General features: G+C 40.1%; 1 protein-coding gene across 2 annotated transcripts in view; it reads right to left on the minus strand.

Moving 5' to 3' along the window:
* The window catches only part of LOC106914961 (adenylate cyclase type 6-like), a 47,181-nt gene that overhangs the window by 2,876 nt on the left and 22,921 nt on the right, over nucleotides 1-21,384 (minus strand). For both annotated transcript variants that reach the window (XM_088007387.1, XM_014982201.2), the window contains exons 5-24: nucleotides 16,316-16,465; nucleotides 15,822-15,943; nucleotides 12,990-13,101; nucleotides 11,425-11,552; nucleotides 11,152-11,310; nucleotides 10,919-11,060; nucleotides 10,668-10,796; nucleotides 9,424-9,452; nucleotides 7,930-8,077; nucleotides 7,717-7,814; nucleotides 7,496-7,583; nucleotides 7,245-7,361; nucleotides 4,275-4,424; nucleotides 3,974-4,149; nucleotides 3,754-3,786; nucleotides 3,641-3,670; nucleotides 2,819-2,951; nucleotides 2,259-2,522; nucleotides 1,952-2,156; nucleotides 1,672-1,796 (exon numbers count right to left, since the gene is read on the minus strand). In XM_088007387.1, the coding sequence (XP_087863513.1) occupies nucleotides 1,672-1,796; nucleotides 1,952-2,156; nucleotides 2,259-2,522; nucleotides 2,819-2,951; nucleotides 3,641-3,670; nucleotides 3,754-3,786; nucleotides 3,974-4,149; nucleotides 4,275-4,424; nucleotides 7,245-7,361; nucleotides 7,496-7,583; nucleotides 7,717-7,814; nucleotides 7,930-8,077; nucleotides 9,424-9,452; nucleotides 10,668-10,796; nucleotides 10,919-11,060; nucleotides 11,152-11,310; nucleotides 11,425-11,552; nucleotides 12,990-13,101; nucleotides 15,822-15,943; nucleotides 16,316-16,465 (2,538 nt within the window). The remainder of the gene's footprint in view (nucleotides 1-1,671; nucleotides 1,797-1,951; nucleotides 2,157-2,258; nucleotides 2,523-2,818; nucleotides 2,952-3,640; nucleotides 3,671-3,753; nucleotides 3,787-3,973; nucleotides 4,150-4,274; nucleotides 4,425-7,244; nucleotides 7,362-7,495; nucleotides 7,584-7,716; nucleotides 7,815-7,929; nucleotides 8,078-9,423; nucleotides 9,453-10,667; nucleotides 10,797-10,918; nucleotides 11,061-11,151; nucleotides 11,311-11,424; nucleotides 11,553-12,989; nucleotides 13,102-15,821; nucleotides 15,944-16,315; nucleotides 16,466-21,384) is intronic.

A 21,384-nucleotide genomic window follows, 5' to 3' on the forward strand; every position in this document is an offset into this window, starting at 1 on the left:
AGTTGTTTACACTGAGCATAAACTCTATTAACTCTACGTGCAAGTCTGAGTTTGTGGAAGAAAAACAACAACAAAAAAACGAGTTAGATGTCATTTTTGTAATGATTTACATATGAATGGACACAAGTGACCCACATTTGTGTAGGAGCAAACACTGAGCAAGAGCCTTCATGACTAATTTTCTAAGAATCTGCCAGAGGTGTGGACCTGAATCGCATAACACGAATTTAATGACTTTAGACACAACTTTATGAAGTCAGGAAAATACTTGAAACTTACATCTGGTTCTGGGACAGCAGATGAAAAATAGTCTTTTGGCTAAATCTAACAGAAATGTTAATTAAAGTGCATCGTCGCTCCCAAATTAATTAAATTTCAACTTTAAACAAATTGCTTCTGACTTCACTTAAGCTTAATAATTACTGTGATTTTTTTTTAGATCTTTTTCATCGACTTTGTTGCTTTTCAGGGAAATAAACCCTTTAAGATACCTCTTGGGAAAGCATTTATTGTTACTCTAAGTTAGGTTTGGTGGCGTAGTTTTTAAGATTTAAGGTTTAGGACTTTTTGATTTAAGCTGAATCCTTTTTCTCACCTTCCTAGGAAACAGGATTCAGCTCCACCACTGGATTATAAGTTTGCTAACTCGCCCACAACTCACTCACAGTCCATTCAAGACATTTTTGAATGATTGGTGCTTTGAACTTCCTGACTAAACTCCACCCCCAAAAACTATGTGATGACGACGTCCAATGTGACACAAACACATTTGCAAGGGAAATCTTTGAAAACATTCGCACATTTTCATTGGAGCCATTTAACATCCTTTCTGCTTCCAGCCTCTGTGTGTTTTGCGCCCTGCTGCATCGGCTGTGCTCACATACAGCTTTCAGTGCAGGACACTGAAACACAGCTCAGCTCTTGAACCAGAATTTCAAGTTTTGTACACACACACAATGAAATAGAACTGCACAGGAATATTAATAGCCAAACTATCAATGAGCCATATCAAAACAGAATAAACATGCTAAGATTAGCCCAGTACTGCGGGAAACTGCTCAGCAGGAACAAGACGCAAATAATATATATATATTTTTCATTGTTGTTGCTGTGGTTGTTGGACCAATTCACACAGAATATAACCTCAAGAAATGATCCATTTTGTACTTTTTAGTTTATGTGTACGACTCTGCACCAGTTCATACATGTGCAGAGATCAGTAGACAATTTGGTTTTAAGCATCTTTCCTAATGGTTCATAATAATGTGGCAGAGTAGGAAGCTGGAATAGGACCCACGACTTTCCAACAGCAACAACGACTTTGGCAACTTTTTACTGAGTTATCCTGTGTTGGAGCGGCATGCTGACGCCGTCCTGAAGAAATGTCAGTGGGTACAAAATAGCAAAAATTGCCAAGAAAGAAGAAACTCCATGGTCCTGAATCCAATGCTGATACAATGTAGCATTGTCTTTTTTAACTTCACTCTGAAGCTTTTACTAGTTTTTTTTCTTTCTTATCTCACAAACACTTTTTTTATTTGTTTTGATTCTTTTCTGTTTTTTACAACTAAAAAAAAAAAAAAAATCTCAACTAAAATGACAAAAGTGTTGTGATGTACAAGTAAAAACTTTGGAGCAGTTTCTGAACACGGTCTAAAGCAAACGCCGTACCTGGATGTAGTCCGGTACTCCAGTGCTGTCCATTCGGCTGGCCACATTAACTGTGTTTCCCCAGATGTCATACTGGGGTTTCCTGGCGCCAATCACCCCTGCCACAACAGGCCCCATGTTCAACCCTGAGAACGAATCATGCTGCAAGTAAGTTACACTATTAAAAAAAAAAAATAAAAATAAACAGCTCCTGATTTTAAGTCTTCTGTGTCTGATTAAACGTAAAGAGGGTTTATGAGGTAATGTTTCAGGAGCAATTTCTTCTAGCTTCCAAGCATACCGATCTTCATCTGGAAGTTGTTGAAGGAATGCTCATTGATGTATTTCATCTGCTCTCGAAGCCTCATGGCGTAATCGGCCAGAGCCAGGATGTGCGAGCGGCCCTCTCTGTCGTAGGTGGTATCGTTGAGGCCCGAGGCCACCATGTAGGTGGAGCCGATTGTTTTGATCTTCTCCAGCTGACGGAACCGCTCCTCGCTGATTATCTGGAGATGAGTGGTAAAGCACGAATTAGGAGAGGGAACGGGAGCTGTTGGTTAAAAACCCCCAAAGTGTTTATTTGCACGGCTTGGCGGTCCATATTTTACCTCGTCAAAGTCGGCGATGATTTCGTTAAGCAGCCTGAGGCACTCGACCCCCTCGTTGTTTGCCTCCAGCTCCACGTAAAACTCGGAGAAGTTGCTGATGGAGGCGAACATGACAGCGACGCACTCACACGACTGGTAGTACAGCTCGTCATTTCGCCGCTCCATCGCGAGGAAGTGGCCGGCCACATCTTTGGGCAGGATGTTGTGCAGCAGGCGTCGGTTGTAGGCCTGTAACTCCTCCATGTCCTCCTTCTCCTCCGTGGCCTGAGGAGACACACGGAGGGAGTTACACTAACAGGAGACGCAAATTCTGAAGATTTATTTGTTTTGCTTTGATTTTTCACAACATGTTAGCATACTACAGCAGGTCAGGTGGAAATTCGCGATGAACTGACATTTGTCCTGGCTTCTCTAGTTTCAGTTCTCGTGAATATTAGCCTTCTGACACACAAACACACAATGCTCTTTGTGCTGCATGCCGGCAAAGCATACGTGGTGAAAGTTGACTTTTGCAAACTTTAAACACTTCTGCTTTCAGTGCAAAAGTGAAACTTATTCACCTGCAACTTCCAGAGGAAGTCGAGACGTGCGGTGGACTCCACCTGCTGGCCGTGCAAATAGAGAGCCAGAACGAAAACCAGCAGGATTATGGGGGTCATGACCCTGAGAGGCACCTTGGTCACAGCCCCCGGGCTGAAAAAAAAAAAAAATACAATTACTAATTATTTTAAATACCTTTGAATAAAAGCAGATGTCTACAATGCCAATCAGAACTTTGCATACACCCATCATGTGCATGAATGTCCTAGTAACATTCTGATGCAATATTTGTGTAACAATTCCCTCCAAAAATGGCAGTCATGCACTTAGTGAGTATATGTAAACACAGCAAGATCTCCCTGTTTTCAGAAGAAGAAACTTCTGATTTGCACTGTGTGTCATGGGGCTGGTTGGTGGTGGTGAGAATGAACGCTGACCCAAATGATGATGATGATTTAATGAAGAGAAGCTCAAAACACAGTCCAGTACAGTACGGGAGAAACACTAGCACACAGCTAATACCGGTAGCAACTGAAAAACTGAAGACTGAAAACGTGAGCTAAACCAACACAGGACTTGACAGTTCGACTGTGAAGGCCGACACAGACAAAAATTAGACGACGTTAGACGAGGATCCGACAAGGAACACAGACAAGAGGAGGGACTAAATACACGGGGAAGGTAATCACAGGAACTAGAAACAGCTGGGCACAATCAACAGGGGAGACAGGACAACACAGAGACTATCAGGGAACAGAACCAAACACAGAAAAACCTCGAAATAAATGTACAAAGAACTCAAATCACAGCACTGTGGATATATTATGAATAAAGTTTCTTACCACTGCTCTGCGGTTTCATTGAAACCAGATCTAGGAAAAAGAGAGAGAGGGTCAGCCCTGCAAACACATGAACCCACTTAAATAAAATGGAGCAAACATAAAAACCAACTTACTGTTGCAGGGAATCATTAACAGGTGGTAATTGCCTGTGGTAAAAATGAGAACATATTCAGAAATAGGACATAACATTCAAAAATAGGAGTACTAGGTTTTAAACCTTTTTTTTTTTTTTAAAAAGGAAGTAGGTCGAATCTAAGCTAAACTGCAACCCGACGACACGTAAGTTTAACCGGTCAAGTTGAAAGTTAGTTTGTAGCCTGGCAGCAGACTTACAGAGTGTTGGCAAAGACCAGCAGGTCGGCGTTGTCAAACAGGGTCACCTGAGGCCACTCCACCAGCAGGAGGAAAACGAGATAGATGAGCAGCATCAGAGCCAGCTTCCCGATGCTGCTGATGTGCAGGAACACGGAGCAGGCCAGCAGGGTCAGCAGTACGCTGTAGCTGAAATACTGCAGCACAGCGAGGGAAGGAAAAAAAAAAGGAGCAGGAGAAGGATTTCAGCTGGATATTTGGACAGTTTTTACCTGAAACATTCAAACATTCACCCAGAGAATGAAATAGAAACAGAACCAACCTCAGGTAGATGGCAGGGCATCACCTGACTGGAGCACAGAGTCAGGCCGTCCTCTGCTGTCCTGCTGAGGTTCTGCAGCAGGCACAGAGTCACTGTTGTGTTCAGTTCCCGTCCTACACAGTCCTGCAGTTTCTCTCTGCTGCAGGTAAACTGGGGAAGGAAAGACGAAATCTGATCTTACATGGAGCAGGATGGACAACCGGATGTGCCGCCTTTAGGCAGGTAAGTCAGTAAAACAAACAAACGATCCACCCTCAACATGTAATACAAATGTATTGAAGTAACTATGATATTGCTTTGAAGTTATATCTGTGTGGGCCCAAACTCATCGAACGGAACCAGAGCTAAAGCCGTTTCTCAGCATTTTTCATTTTACATAACATCTCTATGGCAACGTGGCAATAAGGTTGCTGCCAAACAACCTTGCGATGAAAACTGAAACTTTATTTCGCTACCTGACAGAGAGTAAATGTTTGTTTATTAATAATAAATTAGATTTTTATTTTATTGATTTTTCTTAATAATAATAAATCAGTCTTATGTTTCATTTTAATGCTGAAGTGATTGTTAGGTGGATATTTTATTTCTTTATATTAGTCTAGATAAATGTAGTTTCCCTTGATAGCAATATTTTGTTCATAATGAAAATAATCTTACAGTTGTAAGACTATAGATGATTGATTTCTTTTTGTTATTCAGTGAAGTTGGTTGAACCACTTTTGTTTTTTAAATCTTATTTTCCTAATCTTTAATAACAAAAGAAAAGGCCAGACCCATTTAAAGATTCAATACTGCTCATTATTCCAATTCTGTTTGAGAAATATGACAATTTTATTATGAATCATTTACATGAGTATAAAAAGTAAACCCACTAGAGAGAGATCTGATTTTACAAACAGAGAAAAACACTGTCTCCATAGCGATGATAAATGTGGAATAGAAATATTAGATTAAAATGAGAAAAGTCTCAATTATCCCTTGTGTTGCAGATGGGGGTGAAAAGGGGATCTGTGTTAAATGTGGAAGGGCTTTGTGGTTTCAGGGTTGACAATAGGAGTGTCTCCTTTGTGAGCATGAAAAGACAACAGACATGATCTAACAAGCTGGAAATAAAACAGAGTGATAGGTCTGTCTGGTCTGGACGCCAGTCAGAACCGTCCTAAATACACCTGGCAGAGTATAAAGTTGATAAGAGGATCTTTATCTAAGGCTAAGCTCACCCTCTTGTGTGTCTGTAAACTATAATAAATGTGTCATAGATAATAAATGTAAGAGTAAAAATAGTTTAGGGAAGCTTTATTATAGACAATAATCTGTAACTGATTTATCTCTGAAACTATAAAACAGTGTTAGTGCTTCTTCATTTCTGTTCTTTTGGTATTTCATGTATTGGTGAAGATTCTGATTCCTGTAGATGTTGCTGTTTTCTGTAATTTTTCCCCCCTGTTTCTGTTTTATTTTAAGATCTGTCTTTCTTTACGTGTTCTGTTTACTTCTTGATTCCTTGTTACTCCTGTTTCTGACTGTTTGTCATCTTTTGGTTTGATATTTTGAGTCATTCTCATGTTGGATTCTTGCAGCCAAATTAACAACCAACAGCCTGATACGTTTATTTTTGAGAGCTTTAGTTCTTTTGTTCCTTTTTTTTTTTTTTTTTTTTTTTTTTTAATTTTGGACCTTTGAGCATCTCCAACATTGTGTTTTTTCTACCTCCATTTTGGTCATTCACAATAATCGATTTTGACGTCACCAGATGCATTCTTCAAAATCCTCTGAAAATGTGCTGACATCACAATGGCATCAGAAATGTCAGAAAATTTAAGCTTTTGGTTACATTTTAGAACAAAGTGAACAACAAAAATCAAATCATACTCTAATGAGAGGCAATGTAAAAATGACTGGAGGCTATTTTATTTTTACTAGCTAACATTTTAGGTAAAATTTGAGGGTGGAAAATGAACTAATGATAGTGTACTTGCTGCAAATGAAAATATATTCAATAGGCTTTGCCATAACAATATTTGGGAGATCTTCAGGAATTTTCCACATAATATGTCTGCATGTTACAGAAATGCTTGCATAACTATTTTAAACACGTTAGTTTTGTCATATTTTATCTGTGCGCTAATCTGGTAATTTACAAAATAACATGCCGATACATTACTATCAACGTGTTAAGGTACTAGCATGGTACTGCTACAGTACTAACAGAAATACAGCTTATTTCCTTTTGTGGTCATTTTGAACTCCAATTTCAACACTACTGGAGAATCTCTTCCTTCAAATCTTCATTTAGCTCCCAAAATAATTTTATTTAGATTCAGTTAAGATGGAAATCAGCACTCACTATGCTCAGTTTACGCTCTACATTTTCACCCATCTACCTGCAAGCTTCTGTGTCTGCTAAGAGTTACAGATGATGATTATTAAATTACATCCCAGTGAGAGGCAAAGCAACAATGACCTCAACTCATTTATTCTCATCAGCGAATATTAAAGCTGTAATTTAATAGGTTTAGAGAATGATGGTGTCACAAAAATATTAAAAATTATTTTTTTGGGGGGGGCTAAACATTGTTTCTAGTCTTAGTTTGAGGAGAGCTGTGAGTTTAAAGAACCATAATGACAAGGAATATTTGCCAGAGAAAGTCCCTAAAAAACCCCGGCCCAATTTAAAGATCCTGGTTACAGTGGCATATTATGATTAGAAACAGATGCATGTAATTACAGGCCCCCTTAGGCAAATTGATCTAGTTTGTCGTCTGAATAGTTCTGAATTTCTTCTCCTCTCTCGGAAATCGGATTAGAAACATATGTAAGGAAATGTCTGACGGTTTAAAGGAAGATCAGACAAATGCAAAAGCCACAAAGCCCCTTGTTTACAGTGTGGGCTATGTTGAAATAACGTGTTTATGCGAAACAACAGTTTCATTACTCAAGAGCAACTCGGCAACCGTCCCCGATGCCTACCATATTAGCGAAAGAAGAGACGAAGAGAAGAAGGATGGTGAAGACGCCCACCAGCGTACTGTTTGCCCGAGACTGGATTATTTTCTTGGTGAGTGTCTGGAAGGCAGCTGGGAAGCGCTTCGACATAAAGCGAGGAGAAGATCAGATAAGCGAAAGTTAATATTATGAGTGATGCCAGCTGAAGACATGTAATAAGCACTCTTATCTGGAGCTATCTGGCAGAAGAAGTGGTGAAGAGCTTTGTTTCCTACTTTGAGGCAGGAATAGATGGCACAGATGAAAAGGATGTTGGCGAGGATGATGAAGATGCTAATGTAAAGACCGAGCATAAGTGTTGTTCTGTGGAAGATACAAAAGCAAGCTCATTAGGACGTACAGCTCTCATTAACCCCTCGCAAGCTAATCAAGAACACATTTCCTGGCCGTAATTTGGTATAACTTGGAAATGCAGTTTGTCAGAGAGAGGACTTACTTTGGGAAAATTATCATCTGAATAAAACAGATGCAGAAGAAGACAAGCAGAGTGCAGCCCACGTAACCGCCCAGACGATCGTCCACCTTTTTGGAGTACTGTGGAAAAATAAACACACAGAAAGAAACAGATAGAAGCTTAGCTACTTTCCAACCCAATTCTTTTAGACATAACAAAAACGTTTTATAGCAGAAAAACTGGTGAAACACCAACCTTTTTCTCTAGGTCGGGTGTCTGAAATGTGAGCAGAAACTTCTTGACGTGATCTTTCCTCAGCTGGTCGATGCTGCGTGCGTCGATGGCTCGTGCAAGAAAATCATCCACCTCATCCTCAGAGTTCTGGTTTTCCTGACTGCAGCGGCTATAAGACAAATAATGTGGCATGAACCAATCTATTAGCTTATCTGCACGGTTTACCTTTCAGCTCGCTGTGGCTAATCAGCTAAACGTTAATATTTAGGAAGCATTAGCAACTATTTAAGCCAACTGACAGTTTTCTCAATGTTTCTTGTCCTGACATTCCAAGCCATGATTGAATCTTTCTTTTTACGTGTCCTGGCTTGAGCTGCTTTGAACTCTTTTGCCTGATAAAAACAACATATCATCCTGGAAAGTTATTATTACAATACTTGCAGAAAGAAACCTTGAGATTGGCTAAATTTCTGTCTGGTTTGGTGTGAGAGGAAGTTTACGTCCTGGTGGCGCGCGATCTTCAGAAGGTTACTCTCAAAGAGCCTCTGTCCAACAAAGGGGCCGAGCTGAGGTTGTGATAAATGTTTACATGCTAAGGTAATTTGTCTAATTTGAGTGAAGCGTTCACGTTCTGGACTTTACCTTCTCAGTTGTGTGTTTAAGCCTTCGTTAACTGTTTTGGGGGATTCGTTCTTTACATTACAGCCTGTTCTACCAGAAGAAGTGCTGTGGGTCAGGGAAATGATTATGAAAGAGACGTTTATCTGCATCTATGCAGCCGGTTTCATGTGTTGAAGACGGCAGAACATGTTAGGCCCAAACCATCATTTTGTGCTTGTTCTGAATGGAGGCTGATGTGAGCTAACAGACTGGTGGTCCGCAGCTCCCATCCTAATCTCCACTCTTTGTAATGGAAAAGATTTTAAAGCTCTTTTAAATTTCCTCTTTTACTCTGGAACAAAGTTCTTTCTGGTAAGAAGTTTTAATGCTTCACAAGAAATGATGTGGAGTATATTTTTTCTTGAACTTCTGAAAGTTATTTGAATATTTATAAGTTTCTGATCAGTTTAATTCTTATAAAAAAAAAAAAAATCCGGCTATTTTGTTGTACCTGCCATGACTTTACATTCTTAATGTTTCTTCAAAATCTCTAAGAAATGTAAGAAATCATCTCTTCTAGTTGACCTATGAGGCGGATTTGATTTAAATAACCTGTGAAACTGTCAGCTTATGCACAATAAAGTCCTTTGGAGGGGCTGATAGTCGCAACAAATGCATCAGTAGTTCAGGGTTTAGTCTGTGTTTGCGTCTGAGAAAATGTGTTTGTGAGAGGATCAACCTGTGTTATGACAGGCAGGAAGAACCAGATCCAGTACGGTATTAGTGCTGCGCTGGATCTGACTAAATAAAACTAACAGTAGCCACCAGAGTGAAAGATCTACACTGACAGTCTGCCAGAAAACCTCTTATAATAAAAGCTGCCCCAGCAACGAAAACCGGGAATAAAATACTCACTTTTCTTTGCTGGACGCTGCGTCAATGCCCTGGGAAAAATAAAAATACAGAGCATAAATAAGGAAGAAAGACAGAAAAAGTCTCAAAATAGAGAAGGAGCAACAGTAAAAGTGAAAAACAGACAGTCTCAGACATCTGCACAGTTAATCCCTGTGAGCGAGTTTGATGTTTTAATTAATGCTCAGAGGCTTCAAATTACACCCTCTTTGCCCCAAGGGCTCAAACCCTCTGAGATAGAAAGGACAGAGGAGGAGGACAGAGAAAGAATGCCGGAATAAAAAGGAAATGAGACTTCAAGATTAAGGAGAGGGCGAGGGAGAAATGGTGAAGAACCAGGAAGCTCCCCTGGAGATCTTTTGTGATTTCTGTTTTCTTTTCCCAAATTTGCAGTGGCTCTTTTATGTCGGCACAGAAAGCCTCCAAATTTTTCTCACTTTTTAAAAAATATTCACAGAGACTTGTCCAAATATTATGGTTTTAATGAACATGAGTTTAAAACTACTCTAGTAGTGTGAACATATTAGCTTTGACCACGTTAAAATGATCAGTGAACATCAGAGGAACATATTGTTAGTGATTGTATTTTGGTCCATCAACTCAAATAATAAAAAAAAAACACATGAAGAAAACACTTACTGCTCCTGAAATGTGGAATCTTTTTTTCCTAGTATTTGATTATTACACTGCATCCTTATGAAATAAAATAAATATATTTTCAGAACACTTTCAAGTAATAATTTAGTGATTTGTCGTTATTTAATGGATTGACACTTTTTGACTCCCATAGAAAAGGACATTTCTGCCCAAATATGGTGACTCCAGATGAGGCAGAACTTCTTTACTTCAGTGTGGCTGAATCAGATTACTGCTTAGCGCTTATGGCGTTCAACATGAGGCCAGTCAGAAATTTAACCAACATAGCATTTTACATAACAGTTTGCAGTAAAATAACAAGCATCAAACTTGCTTGTTTCTGTCTGTCAACAGTGTTTCTCCCTCGGAGCAACATTCACCAGCTCTGTCAACTCGCAGGGTGGGCTGACACTGTTCCTAATAAACAACAGGCTCAGCTCTATAATCTGTCTTCTTTGGTAGACGCCATCACTGCATTAATCTTCTAATAACATAAGCAATACAACTCAAACACAGCTCCAAACCGGCTCACAGCAAGTGTGAGGTTTTGCTTGCTAATCTATCTGTAAAAAAAAAAAAAAGATCTAGCAACATTTTAGAGGGAATCTCACCATCTTCTTGTAGACTTTAGACTCCTTACTTCTGGAGAAAGCTCTATCAGACACCCAATGGGACATCAGTCCCTCTGCAGAATTTGCACGCTTTCGGTGAAGTTTGGCCATCATGGCTTTCTCCTCTTTCTGAAAGGAAAAATAAATAAATGCCCTTAAAGCCATGTGACCAAAAGCATTCGGCTGTTTGTGTGAAATATGTGGCAGCGGCGTGGTATTTTAAGAGGAGCCACGCAGATAAGAGCTCTCACTCTTTTCTGGCTGCAGCCAAGCACCAAAAAGGTTTCGATGTTGTTTTCCTTCAGGTACGCGTTCCTCTCCCCTCCGTATCCCGGCTCCACCTCATAATCCCCGTTCAGGTACTGCAAGGTGGCTTTGGTAATGTGGATACGTCTGAGAACACGAGCAATTCAGAAATCAGAAGCTGCACGGAGAACGCGGTCGTCCGTCACGTCAAGCAGCAGGTGGAGCCGGAGGTTCTCACCCTGCCTTCCCCCCGGCCTCCATTTGGTTGGCGAGCGTCACGTCGTTGGACCAGACGTCAAACTGCCACTTGCGCAGGCCCAGCACCCCGCAGTGAACTCGCCCGCTGTGAATGCCCACCCGCATGTTCACATTAACACCTGTCACTTCTCTTACCAGCCTGCAGATGAAAATACACACACTGCTGTTAAAAAAAAAAAAAAAAAGGACCTTGACGGACATTTCATGACGGTTTCTGTGTGTTGCAGTGTTTCAGTGTTCAGTGTTCGCTCACGAGATGGCTTCAATCATGTCCACTCCCATCTCCACACAGCAGTGGGCATGGTCAGCCCGGGGCTCCGGCAGACCCGATACGCAGTAATAACAGTCTCCGAGGATTTTGATGCGCAGGCAGTGGTTCTCCTGTTCAGCAAAGCAGCAAAATACAGATTTCAACTACAATGTTAAGTTTTTCGTGAGACCTAGCGTTCAGCTAGCAGTTCTGTGATTAAAAGCATTTTGGATTTGTTCAGCCTTTTCCTTTGTGTCACACTCGAATGTCTCAGATCGTCACACAAATTTTAATTTCAAAGATAATCTGGAAAAAAACCCAAAAAAAAACCCACCATGTTTGTTAAGATAAAATGCTATCCAAACCAACATGGCCCTACAAGAAAAAGCAGGTGTCTCCTTCTTAAACTCAACTTGTGCCACTCTTTGCAGCAACAAGTGTTTTTGATGAGTGCCAGAGTCTTTTACATCACTGCTGCTGAATTTTTACCCATTCCTCATTGGAGAATTGCTTTGTACGACGCAGGCTGAACATCAACGGCCTGTTTATCATATCTCGGTCCAATTTAAGTGCGACAATTTCAATTTGGGTTTTTATTGTCTTTGTTTTGAGTCGTTATGAGATCGGCTTTCTGGCGCTGCTCAGATCATCGTCAAGCTGAAATTGATGACCAGACATTCTCCTCCAGGATTTTCTGATATGGCAAGATGAACACCTTTTATCTTGATAAGTCTGCAGAATATTTTACGTAGAATCTTGTGGACCAAGAAGGCTTTTTTTTTTTTTTTTACATTTTTCTAGCATAGGTTTTGTGCTTAGAGCTCTACCATAAAGGCATTTTTGTTTACTCTCTCCATTTTTTAAATCAGTAGCGCGGAACTGAATTCTACCAAATAAAGTCTGCTGTGCTGTAGATGTTGTTTTGGGTTCATTTGTGACCTCATGGATTAGTCAGAGATGTACTCTTTATGCAACTTTCAAAGGCAACTCTTGGTAAGGTTCATGGCTGTTTTATGTTTTCTGCTTCTGTGGACAATGTCTCTCACTGAAGTCCCAAAATTTCATTGTTGAATTTCTTTGTATCTGGGCTTTATGTGTCCCTTCATTGGGTCTTTTTTGTCTACTTTATGTTGTCAGAAAATTTATTGATCTTATGGGTCTGGAAATAATAAAGTTGGTAAAATTGTGATTAATTGGCTTTAATTAATGGCTTCACGGAGGATGACTGCATGGTTTGTACATTTATAATTGTAGAATTTGTAACTATATGAAAACTACTTCTTGTATTTAGTTGGCTTTAACTTTATCAGATATTGAAGTTTTCTGTTTTGTGTAACATTGGCGTGTTACACAAAACAAATTAAGATTAAATCTTCAAGGAGACAAATAGTTTCTCACATAACTGTAGATAAGTCTCCGCGTAATCTAACTAGTGGCGTTTGCAATTCATCAAAGTACATAATGTCACTTTCATCCATGGTCCGCTAAGGCTGCAGATCGCACAGTTGTACTGGAGTCGGTGGTTCAGAGTTGTGCAGCGAAAGCCGCAGCAGCAGCAGGTGTCTCACCGAGGCCAGCTTGTCGAAACGGGCGAACAGCTCGTTCAGCGTCATGACCAGTTCCTGTGCCGTGCACTGAGACGCCAGGCTGGTGAAGCCCTCGATGTCGGCAAACAGTATGCTGCAGATCATGAGACGTTGAGGTGGGAGAGGTGAGAGGGACGAAGGAAAAAAGAAAAAAAAAAGAGGAGAATTAGATTAATCAAATACAAGAGGAAGGAGGAAACTGCTCCGAATGCCACTGGAGCAGAGAAGAGACAAAAAGAGTCGCAGACACTTTAGTTTAGTCAGATTTAGGTCACAGCATCCATCCCTCCCCTCTGAGAACACCTCCGCCCCCTCCCCCCAGCCGTCGCCAGGTCTGCCTGACTTTGTTGGTTTAACTTTTAAAAGAAACGAAGCACAAGGATAAACAACAGGAAGACCAAAGACGCTGTTCAAGGTGACAGATGATGCTGTCTGTCCCACAAGGGAACGGGTTTTTCATCTTCTGCACAGCTTCATGTGGGCAGTAACATCTTACCGCCATATAATAAGTGAATCTAAACTGTAATATTTTGACATATGAAGTTTTAAACTTTTAAGCTCAGATTATCTCTCAGAATGCTCTGTTGTGGTTTTATGTGAATTTTATGTGAACGAACAGACAGCATACAATGGTGCACAACTGTAAGTAGGAAGGACAACAGGTGTACGGATTTATTTTACAAATACAAATTTAAAGACTGTGGTTATGTTTACATGTGCGAAATTCCTTGATCGAATGGAAATGTATTCGAGTTAAATAATCAGAATATATGGTTTATATGGAGTGGTATGCCCAGAGTGGTAACATTTCCCTAAAAAGAGACAAGAAGAAGAAGAAGTGGTACTTCTGTCTGTACTGCACATAAAAAAAACAAGAGTTGTGTCTTTGTTTTGTGTCTTCTAAGGGACCAGAACGGATCTGCACCAGGTTCTGTTACTTAACTCTCTATTTAAGCTGCAGGCTATAAGCAACACATGCTGTTGGTTTTCCTGCATTAGACGACCAGAGAGCAACAAACCATTCTTTCTTCTCCGACTTATCGCACCACGTGCACAGTCAGGTCAGTCTGCCACACTCAGAACAAGTGTTTACATGCACGACATTTGGATTATCACTCGCCGTATTAAACCACTTCTCTCATTCAGATTACAAATTCAGTCCAATCGAGCTGAGGCTGATCAGAATAGGAATTACATTATGCATTTTTATTCTTACTGGCCATTTATTCTGATTACTTATGTCCATGTTAATTATGAAGATTTTTTACTTAGCCCACTCTAAGTCAACATTAAGGAGAACCAGATTTTATTGTTTTTGGGGCGTGTCTTCACCAGCTTTACACATCTAGAGACATTTTGGAAATTTTGTCATTTTCTTGTCTACAGAAATTCCTTGTACTCACAGTGGAGTGAGTTTGAGAACAGTAATCTTCAACTATCGCCAAAGATCTAGGGTCATTCTAACCTATCATGCTTTACCTTGTATGAAGACTCTTTTATCTTTTACTCTGAGCATCACTTTCACCGTCTCGTCTGAAAACGCGCTTTCCCAAAGCATGACGCTGCAGCCGGCACTCTGTTTCAGGACGGTGTCAAGTATTCAGGGTGATGTAACGTGAGGACAACTTCCTCCCTGACCTGTGTGCTGTGTTCCTCAGTCTGTATGAAGCTGCTTGTTCACCAATGCTTTCCAAACGAATAACTAAGGCTTTCACATTGCTAAATTTACACTGTGATAAATATATATTTTTTTTTATTTGCTAAATTAAAACAGAAAAAGCAGGTGTCCTTCTTCCATTTTAAAATTATGTGCTAGTACTTTTTGTTGGTCTGCAATATATGACCACAGTAAAACATACTGAGGTTTGCGGTTGTAATGTGAACAAAAAATAAATAAAAAATCCAAGAGACTTTAATACTTTTACAAGTCTTACTAACTCCCACACAATAAACACATTTACTACTGGCCAGTCAGAAGCCAAACCACATTATAATAAAAATCATTTTAAGAGTTTTTTTTTTCCTAATTTGGTGCAGATAAACTTCAGCTTTGGGATTTTTTAGTAACTGAAATGACGTGACTCAAGGACCTATGAGTCAGAGAAAACAACCTACAAAGGGAACAAAACCTAAGAAAACAACCCTGTGAGTCAAAACTGGGTATTATTTCACTGAACCACTGGTGGCTCTTCAGTATTTGCAGAGGCGATATTAGATGATTTTTAGGCTCTGCAGGGATAAAACAAAGAAAGAGATAAACTCTGAACTGAATTAAACTGATTATTTTATTCGGAATTAGTTCAATTTGAGAATTCTGTGAAAGCAAAAAAGGAGTAACTTTTGTTTGTTTATGTGATTCTGTGCTGAATCCTTCACAAAAAGACCTGAAAATAACTTGACAAAAACTAAAGGTTTTAATCTGGGTTACATCGAGGAAATTGATTGTTCCTGGAACATTCACACCTTAGTAGGGCAGCAGTGAAGCAAAGCATTATGCCACTAAGCGCCGTAAATCAACCTTCCTTATCTGGGTCATCTGCCACAGAAGATCTCTGCAGAAACTGTTTTTTTTTTTTTTTTTGTTCCTCTATTAGTAGTGAGTTCTTCCATTTCAGGATGTGAAAACCAAATGGTAATGAGAAAGAGGCACAGGAAACGTTGGGCCTACCTCTCATAATTTACTACTGAAAACATGGTTAGGTTAATATCTGTGTCATCAAACCACGATATGCGTAACAGTCACTCTCGGGGGGAAAAACATCTCAGTCAGGTACAACGCCGTCTTAGGTTGGCTGTGTCCATTACTGGGTTTACCTCACATTATCGTGTTTCTGGATGTAGATCTTGTGAAACATCATGTCTTCCTTCTTGGCGATGATATCAGCCTTCATCTCCATTGCAACGTGTCTCGGCAAAACAGATAGCAGCAACCGTTCCTAAACAAGGGAGAGAGAGAGAGAGAGGCAGAGGGAGGAATTTAAAAAGAGAAGGCAGAAAGAAAGAGAGAGAGAAACACACACACACAGAGAGGACTTTTTAAAGATTATTTTCCACTAAAAATACTGAATGAGTCACTGTGTTTTACTGGCATGTGCGTGGGAATGTGTTAGTCAACTAGAAAGTTGTGGAGATTTGTGTTTTTGACCTTACAACAAGAACAAAAAAAAAAAAAGAGACAAACAAATCAGTCTGTGACGTGGAGACTCCAATTTGTTACTTATTTGCATGTATGTGACGGGTTTTCCTGGAGGACGTCGGCACGCCTGCTCCCTGTCTGACTCCGGCAGGAAACGCAGGTGTGTGTGTACCTGCTGATGGTTCTCCCTCTGCAGGTGCTGCCTGGCCTGAATGTATCCTCTCGTCTCCTGGAAGGTCTGTCTCTGGGAGACCTCGGCGGGATAGTGGGTACAGATCCCGATGATGTTAGCGCAGAGGAAGATCAGCACGTTGGCACATATCTAAAAACAGAACCAGACGGGGAAGGCGAAAGGGAGACAGAAAGTCAGGAACACGTCGGTTTTAGTGGAGCAGTAAACTCAACCTGACGTGGGTGAGGTCGCAGAGGGAAACTGATAACATTCTGGGTCACAGGAGGGACCAGAAGGTGAGGAGCCACTAGATGTGATCTGGCTGTAAAGGATGGGCAAATCCTCATAAATGTAAGAGGACATCGTCTCACTTTGTGTTCTGAGTCACTTAATGACTTGAACTGCATTTGAGAATTAACGTTAATCTCAGCTTGATAGTTAACTACATTGACTGTTTCTTTTCTCTGCAAACGGTTCAAGTTTTTAGTCATAACTGGGTTAGATGTGTTTTTTTTTTTGCCACCTTTCAAAACTATCTTTATAAATATTACTCGGGTTTTCTGTAGGTCTTCCTACATTTTTGTTCTTTGGATTTTGTTTGTGTAATGTTTCTGATAACAACCCTTGCATATTGTGGAGTGATTGGTTGAAGAATCAAGGTGTAGAAAAGGAAAAGGAGAGACAGAATTAGGGCTGAGAATATTATTGTTTTCTTCCGCTTTCCAATAAAGTTCAAAGGTTAATTAATCAGGCCACATCTGCGCATTTTTTTTCCCCCATTTTGTTTTAATTTGCATCTTTCTTTTGTTTCCAGTGATGCTTACATTTTTATTGTTTTGATTTATTTCATGTTTCAATGTCTTTTTTGTGTTATTTTGATGTTTTGAGGTCATTGAACTTTTCCAGTTTCTTACTATGATAATCAGCTTGTGATACTCTTCGGAAAGCAGAATGGAAAAAATTCATAATAGTAATTAGCTACTCTGATATTTAGCAGGTGTTTAATATTTTATTAAGTCCATTAAAATCCAAATGCATAACTTTGTCATAGCTTTTGTAATCATGGTTTTAAGTTAGTTGCAGAAGAATTAATTGTAATTTTCTAAAAAGCAATGAACTCATTCTACTCATTCTTCTTCTTCTTTTAAATTGTTGCGTTTGTACCACAACAGTATGAGTTTACTAAATGTTACCTCCACATAAAGTTTTGGCCTAGTCCAAGAACAGCTTCATTTGAATAGTTTCAAAATGTCAGCTCTTCTTCATGTCTGAAGAAGTTCTGAAACAGGACCGAAGAGATTAATCATCTTTCATTTAAAGTATACAGGTAAAAGCACTTTGGTTTTCACCTACTGGACGCCAAAATACCAGTTTATCTCTCTCAAGCTAATTGCTAATTGTTAAGCTACAACTGAAGAAATGAAAATAAATTATGTCTTTATGCCAGGTTTTAATCCAATTCAGCTTTGGGTCACCATTAAGTTCTCTGCTATCTGTCGAAACAACAACGGCTCATGCTCTGAGATCAGGAGGCACATTCCTAAAAAAAAAAAAAAAAAAAAAAAATGGTATTTTAACATCTCAAAACATTCAAGTATTTTAGGAAAATCTTAAAAATGTCATAATATATTCTGACTGCTGGAAATATAAAACAACTGAGGAATGATTGATTTCTGCCCAGCGTAGAATATTTTGGCAACAAAATTGATTTCATTCAGCAAGCAATGATGTAAAGGGGTTTAAATAAAAAAAAAAAAACATTCACATATGTCTGCTAATGCGGTGCTTTAGGCAGAGGCTAATGCAGCTGCCACTTATGTGCTGTGAGGTTTGAGAATCCACAGTCTGTATGCAATTATCTGTGACTGGAGCAGATTAAGCTGAGCAGTATAGTACAGTTAAATTTGTGGGGTCATTGACCTTCAAGGCATTCCTCTCTGCTGCTGCAACCACTGTCTGTTTGTTTTTCGGACCCCCCCTTGTGGTAAGCCGAGCCTGCAAGTCTTTATTTTTATTTTTTTTGTTCGATAGCCTCAACTAAGACCAAACATCACGAACTGAGTCCCAAGTGTCCGGACTTCCCCTCCTTTTGAAAATGTTGGAGCATGCGCAGACACATGTCCCCTTCATGTTCAGAGACACACTCTGGCCTGGGAAAGTCATGTGACCTCTGACCAGAGCGCCTGAGTGTTTCCTCCACAGATGATATCATCAATAATGGGGGGAAAAAAAAGAAATGTGCATGCTCAGCGCCCATGCAAAGGCTGATACTGAATCTGGATTCATAACAGGCTTTAATATGGAGGCAAGAAGCCGAAAAATCTCTCCTTTGGTACCAGTATGTCTGCAGGGTGCTGGTATGTGACCAAACCAGTGCCTGTTTGTGTGCATACTTGTAATTTGTGTTCATCAAAAAGGATGGCGGCAAAGAGATGTCGAGCAAAAAATAGAGGTGGGTTATCTGTTCGCACACATACGCGGCATATTTTCCTGGATGTGTCAGCGGCCTTTTCAAAATCTGAATGATAACTGAATCAGAAGGGGTGAAAGCTGCTGCGTTTATCATCCCCACGCTGCTGAAATCGGCAGACGAAAGCAGACCCTCTGTAAAAAAAACAATGACTTTTTTTTTTTTTTTTCCCTCATGCTGTCCTGAGACGAGTTTACACTGTATACACCAGACCTGACCATTTGTTGTCACAACAAGTCAGAGATAATCCAACAACCTATGCTTGAAACAGGACACTGTGACCGCAGCACAGAGGAAGGCAAATTCCACTGGGAGCGTTAGAAAGGACGATCAATTCTGGCCGACTTTTCAGCCTGAAAACAAACGACTGGTCCAGATTAGAGGGACATCCGTAAAGACTTCATCCTCAGATAAGACAGACTCAAATTTCAGATTTTTGAAGACAAAAAAAAAGCACTTATTCATTCTATCTATAAAATGAAAGCTCACTTGAGAGCTATTTAAAGGTGAGATGAGCTGGCTGTTAGGGCCCAGGTGTGTGAGCCAAACATCCACTCGTGTTTTTTTTTTTGTGGTTTGTGGTTGTTCCCTTGCACGTTAAGATTGAATTTGTTCCACATCGTCACACGCCTTTACTGCTAACCAATTGTCTTTTTGACTCAGTCAGAGGCTCAAGCCTGCCGATTAGCGCTATGTCGTGATGTTCTGTGCAGTCAAAGGTGACCTGATACTCCGGTTTCTAACATCTACTTTCACGTTAATACCAAACAGATGGCTGTGAAAAGACACGGCAAGATAACTCGGTTAAGCGGCCCGTCTGAGAATCAGTGGCACCTGCAGCTCCCACGAATACACTTACGGCTAATACGCTCCTTTTGCAATATGACTAGCAAGCAAAATGTCAAAGACGCCTATGGAGATTTCAAGCTAACTGAGTTATTGATTGGTTTTGGTTGCTGTTTAGAAAAATTAGAAGTTCTTCTTCCTTTAAGAAAAAAAAAACTCTAAAAAAAAACACCAAATTATCACATGATTGCTTGGCATCACAATCTCACTCAATAAGGCATTTTAAGGCTTTTTACTCAGCTGATAAATATGGAGGAAGCTGCGTGTAAGTATGTGTGTTCACAACAATGGTTTTTCAAAACGATAGCGGTAGCTGAAAACGCAATGGTCACTTTAGTTCACATCTGCCCACTGGTCAGCATGAGGAGTCATCGAAAGGAAACCGAACCATTTGTGGGAGATTTTGGACAGATTTTCTACTATCCATGTTGAAATCAGCTAACACCGTCCTAACACGATGCACTGAAGGCCCGTTCTCTCCTGACTGGGGCACATTCGACTTTTCGCCTACCTGTAGCCTGTATATTATTATTTCGAGGAAAGTAAGGGGTTGAGGAAAAAGCAAAGAGCAATGCTTCTGTTAAAGTCAAGTTTCACACAGAACCAAAGGCATTTATAGGGGATATAAAATAAATCTGGAGCTAAGCACGAAGTGCGCGAAAGCTCTTCAGGACTGGCAGCTCTTTGATTCTGAAGCTTGCTTTGTCTGTTTAAGCATCCGGCCTCGCAAATCCACCCCAGACACGTAGCTGACACTCCACTTCCTCAACGGAGATGTGGTGCCGAAGAAGCAGAAGCTGCTTTTCTCTCTCACAGTGATCCAGCTCTCTCAATCTGAACAAAGTAGCACCTCATAGCTGATGATTCCTGAGCATATATTGTGTAGATTTTTGGCTCTCCGAAGGTTACCCCTTGCTCAGCATTTACATGTGCAGAGATCTCTTGGCGGTGGTGCTGAAGGGAATCCAAACATTGGCTTATAAGGTGCGGCTCATGGTAAGGTCTTTATTCAGTCTTGCAGAAAGGACAGAATGTTAAAGAACAAACGGAGGAAGGGGATGGAAAAGACCTCACCTTGGCAAACAGACAGAAAATCCCCTCTGTCTTTATTAACATCCCACTGGACAAAACTCTCGAGCAGAAGTAAAGCTGGAACGTACATGTGTGCACACTGAGAGCTACTCATTCATTCAGGGACAAAACGAAATGCCAAAGCTGATGCACTGATCTATATTACATTTCATGAGAGGCCTTTGTGTTGGTTTGTTCTCGTGCAGGTTGAGTGAAGGTGACTGTGGCGTCTCAGCAACTCATTTCTACTTCAGGACTGAGTTCCGCAAAATAATAAGTGGAAATGAAAGCTAAGGACTGATGTCACGCGGTGCTTGGGAAGCATCATACAGCATCAACAAACTTCAAGGTGTTTATTTGAGATTTTATGTGATGCACTTCACAAAGTAAAGCAAGATTATTAGGTGAAAGACATGAATAAATATATATTTTAGATGTCTACAAATCTGAAAAGTGTGGCAGACATTTGTATTCAGCCACAGTGATTCAGCCCCCTGTAAATCCACCTTTTGCTGCAATTACACCTGCAACTCTCCGACATATCCTTTGTTTCTTCAAGCTATGCAGATATAGGGGAAATAGTTTTTTTTTTTTTAAAACCATTCTTGTTTTCAAAATAGCTCAAGCACAGTCACTGAGCATCAGCAAATATAAATTTTTCTGGCCTTACAATTGGTTTTTG

This window comes from Poecilia mexicana, unplaced genomic scaffold (assembly GCF_051168715.1).
Source record: "Poecilia mexicana isolate PSO_F unplaced genomic scaffold, ASM5116871v1 scaffold_7, whole genome shotgun sequence".
Taxonomy (NCBI): domain Eukaryota; kingdom Metazoa; phylum Chordata; class Actinopteri; order Cyprinodontiformes; family Poeciliidae; genus Poecilia; species Poecilia mexicana.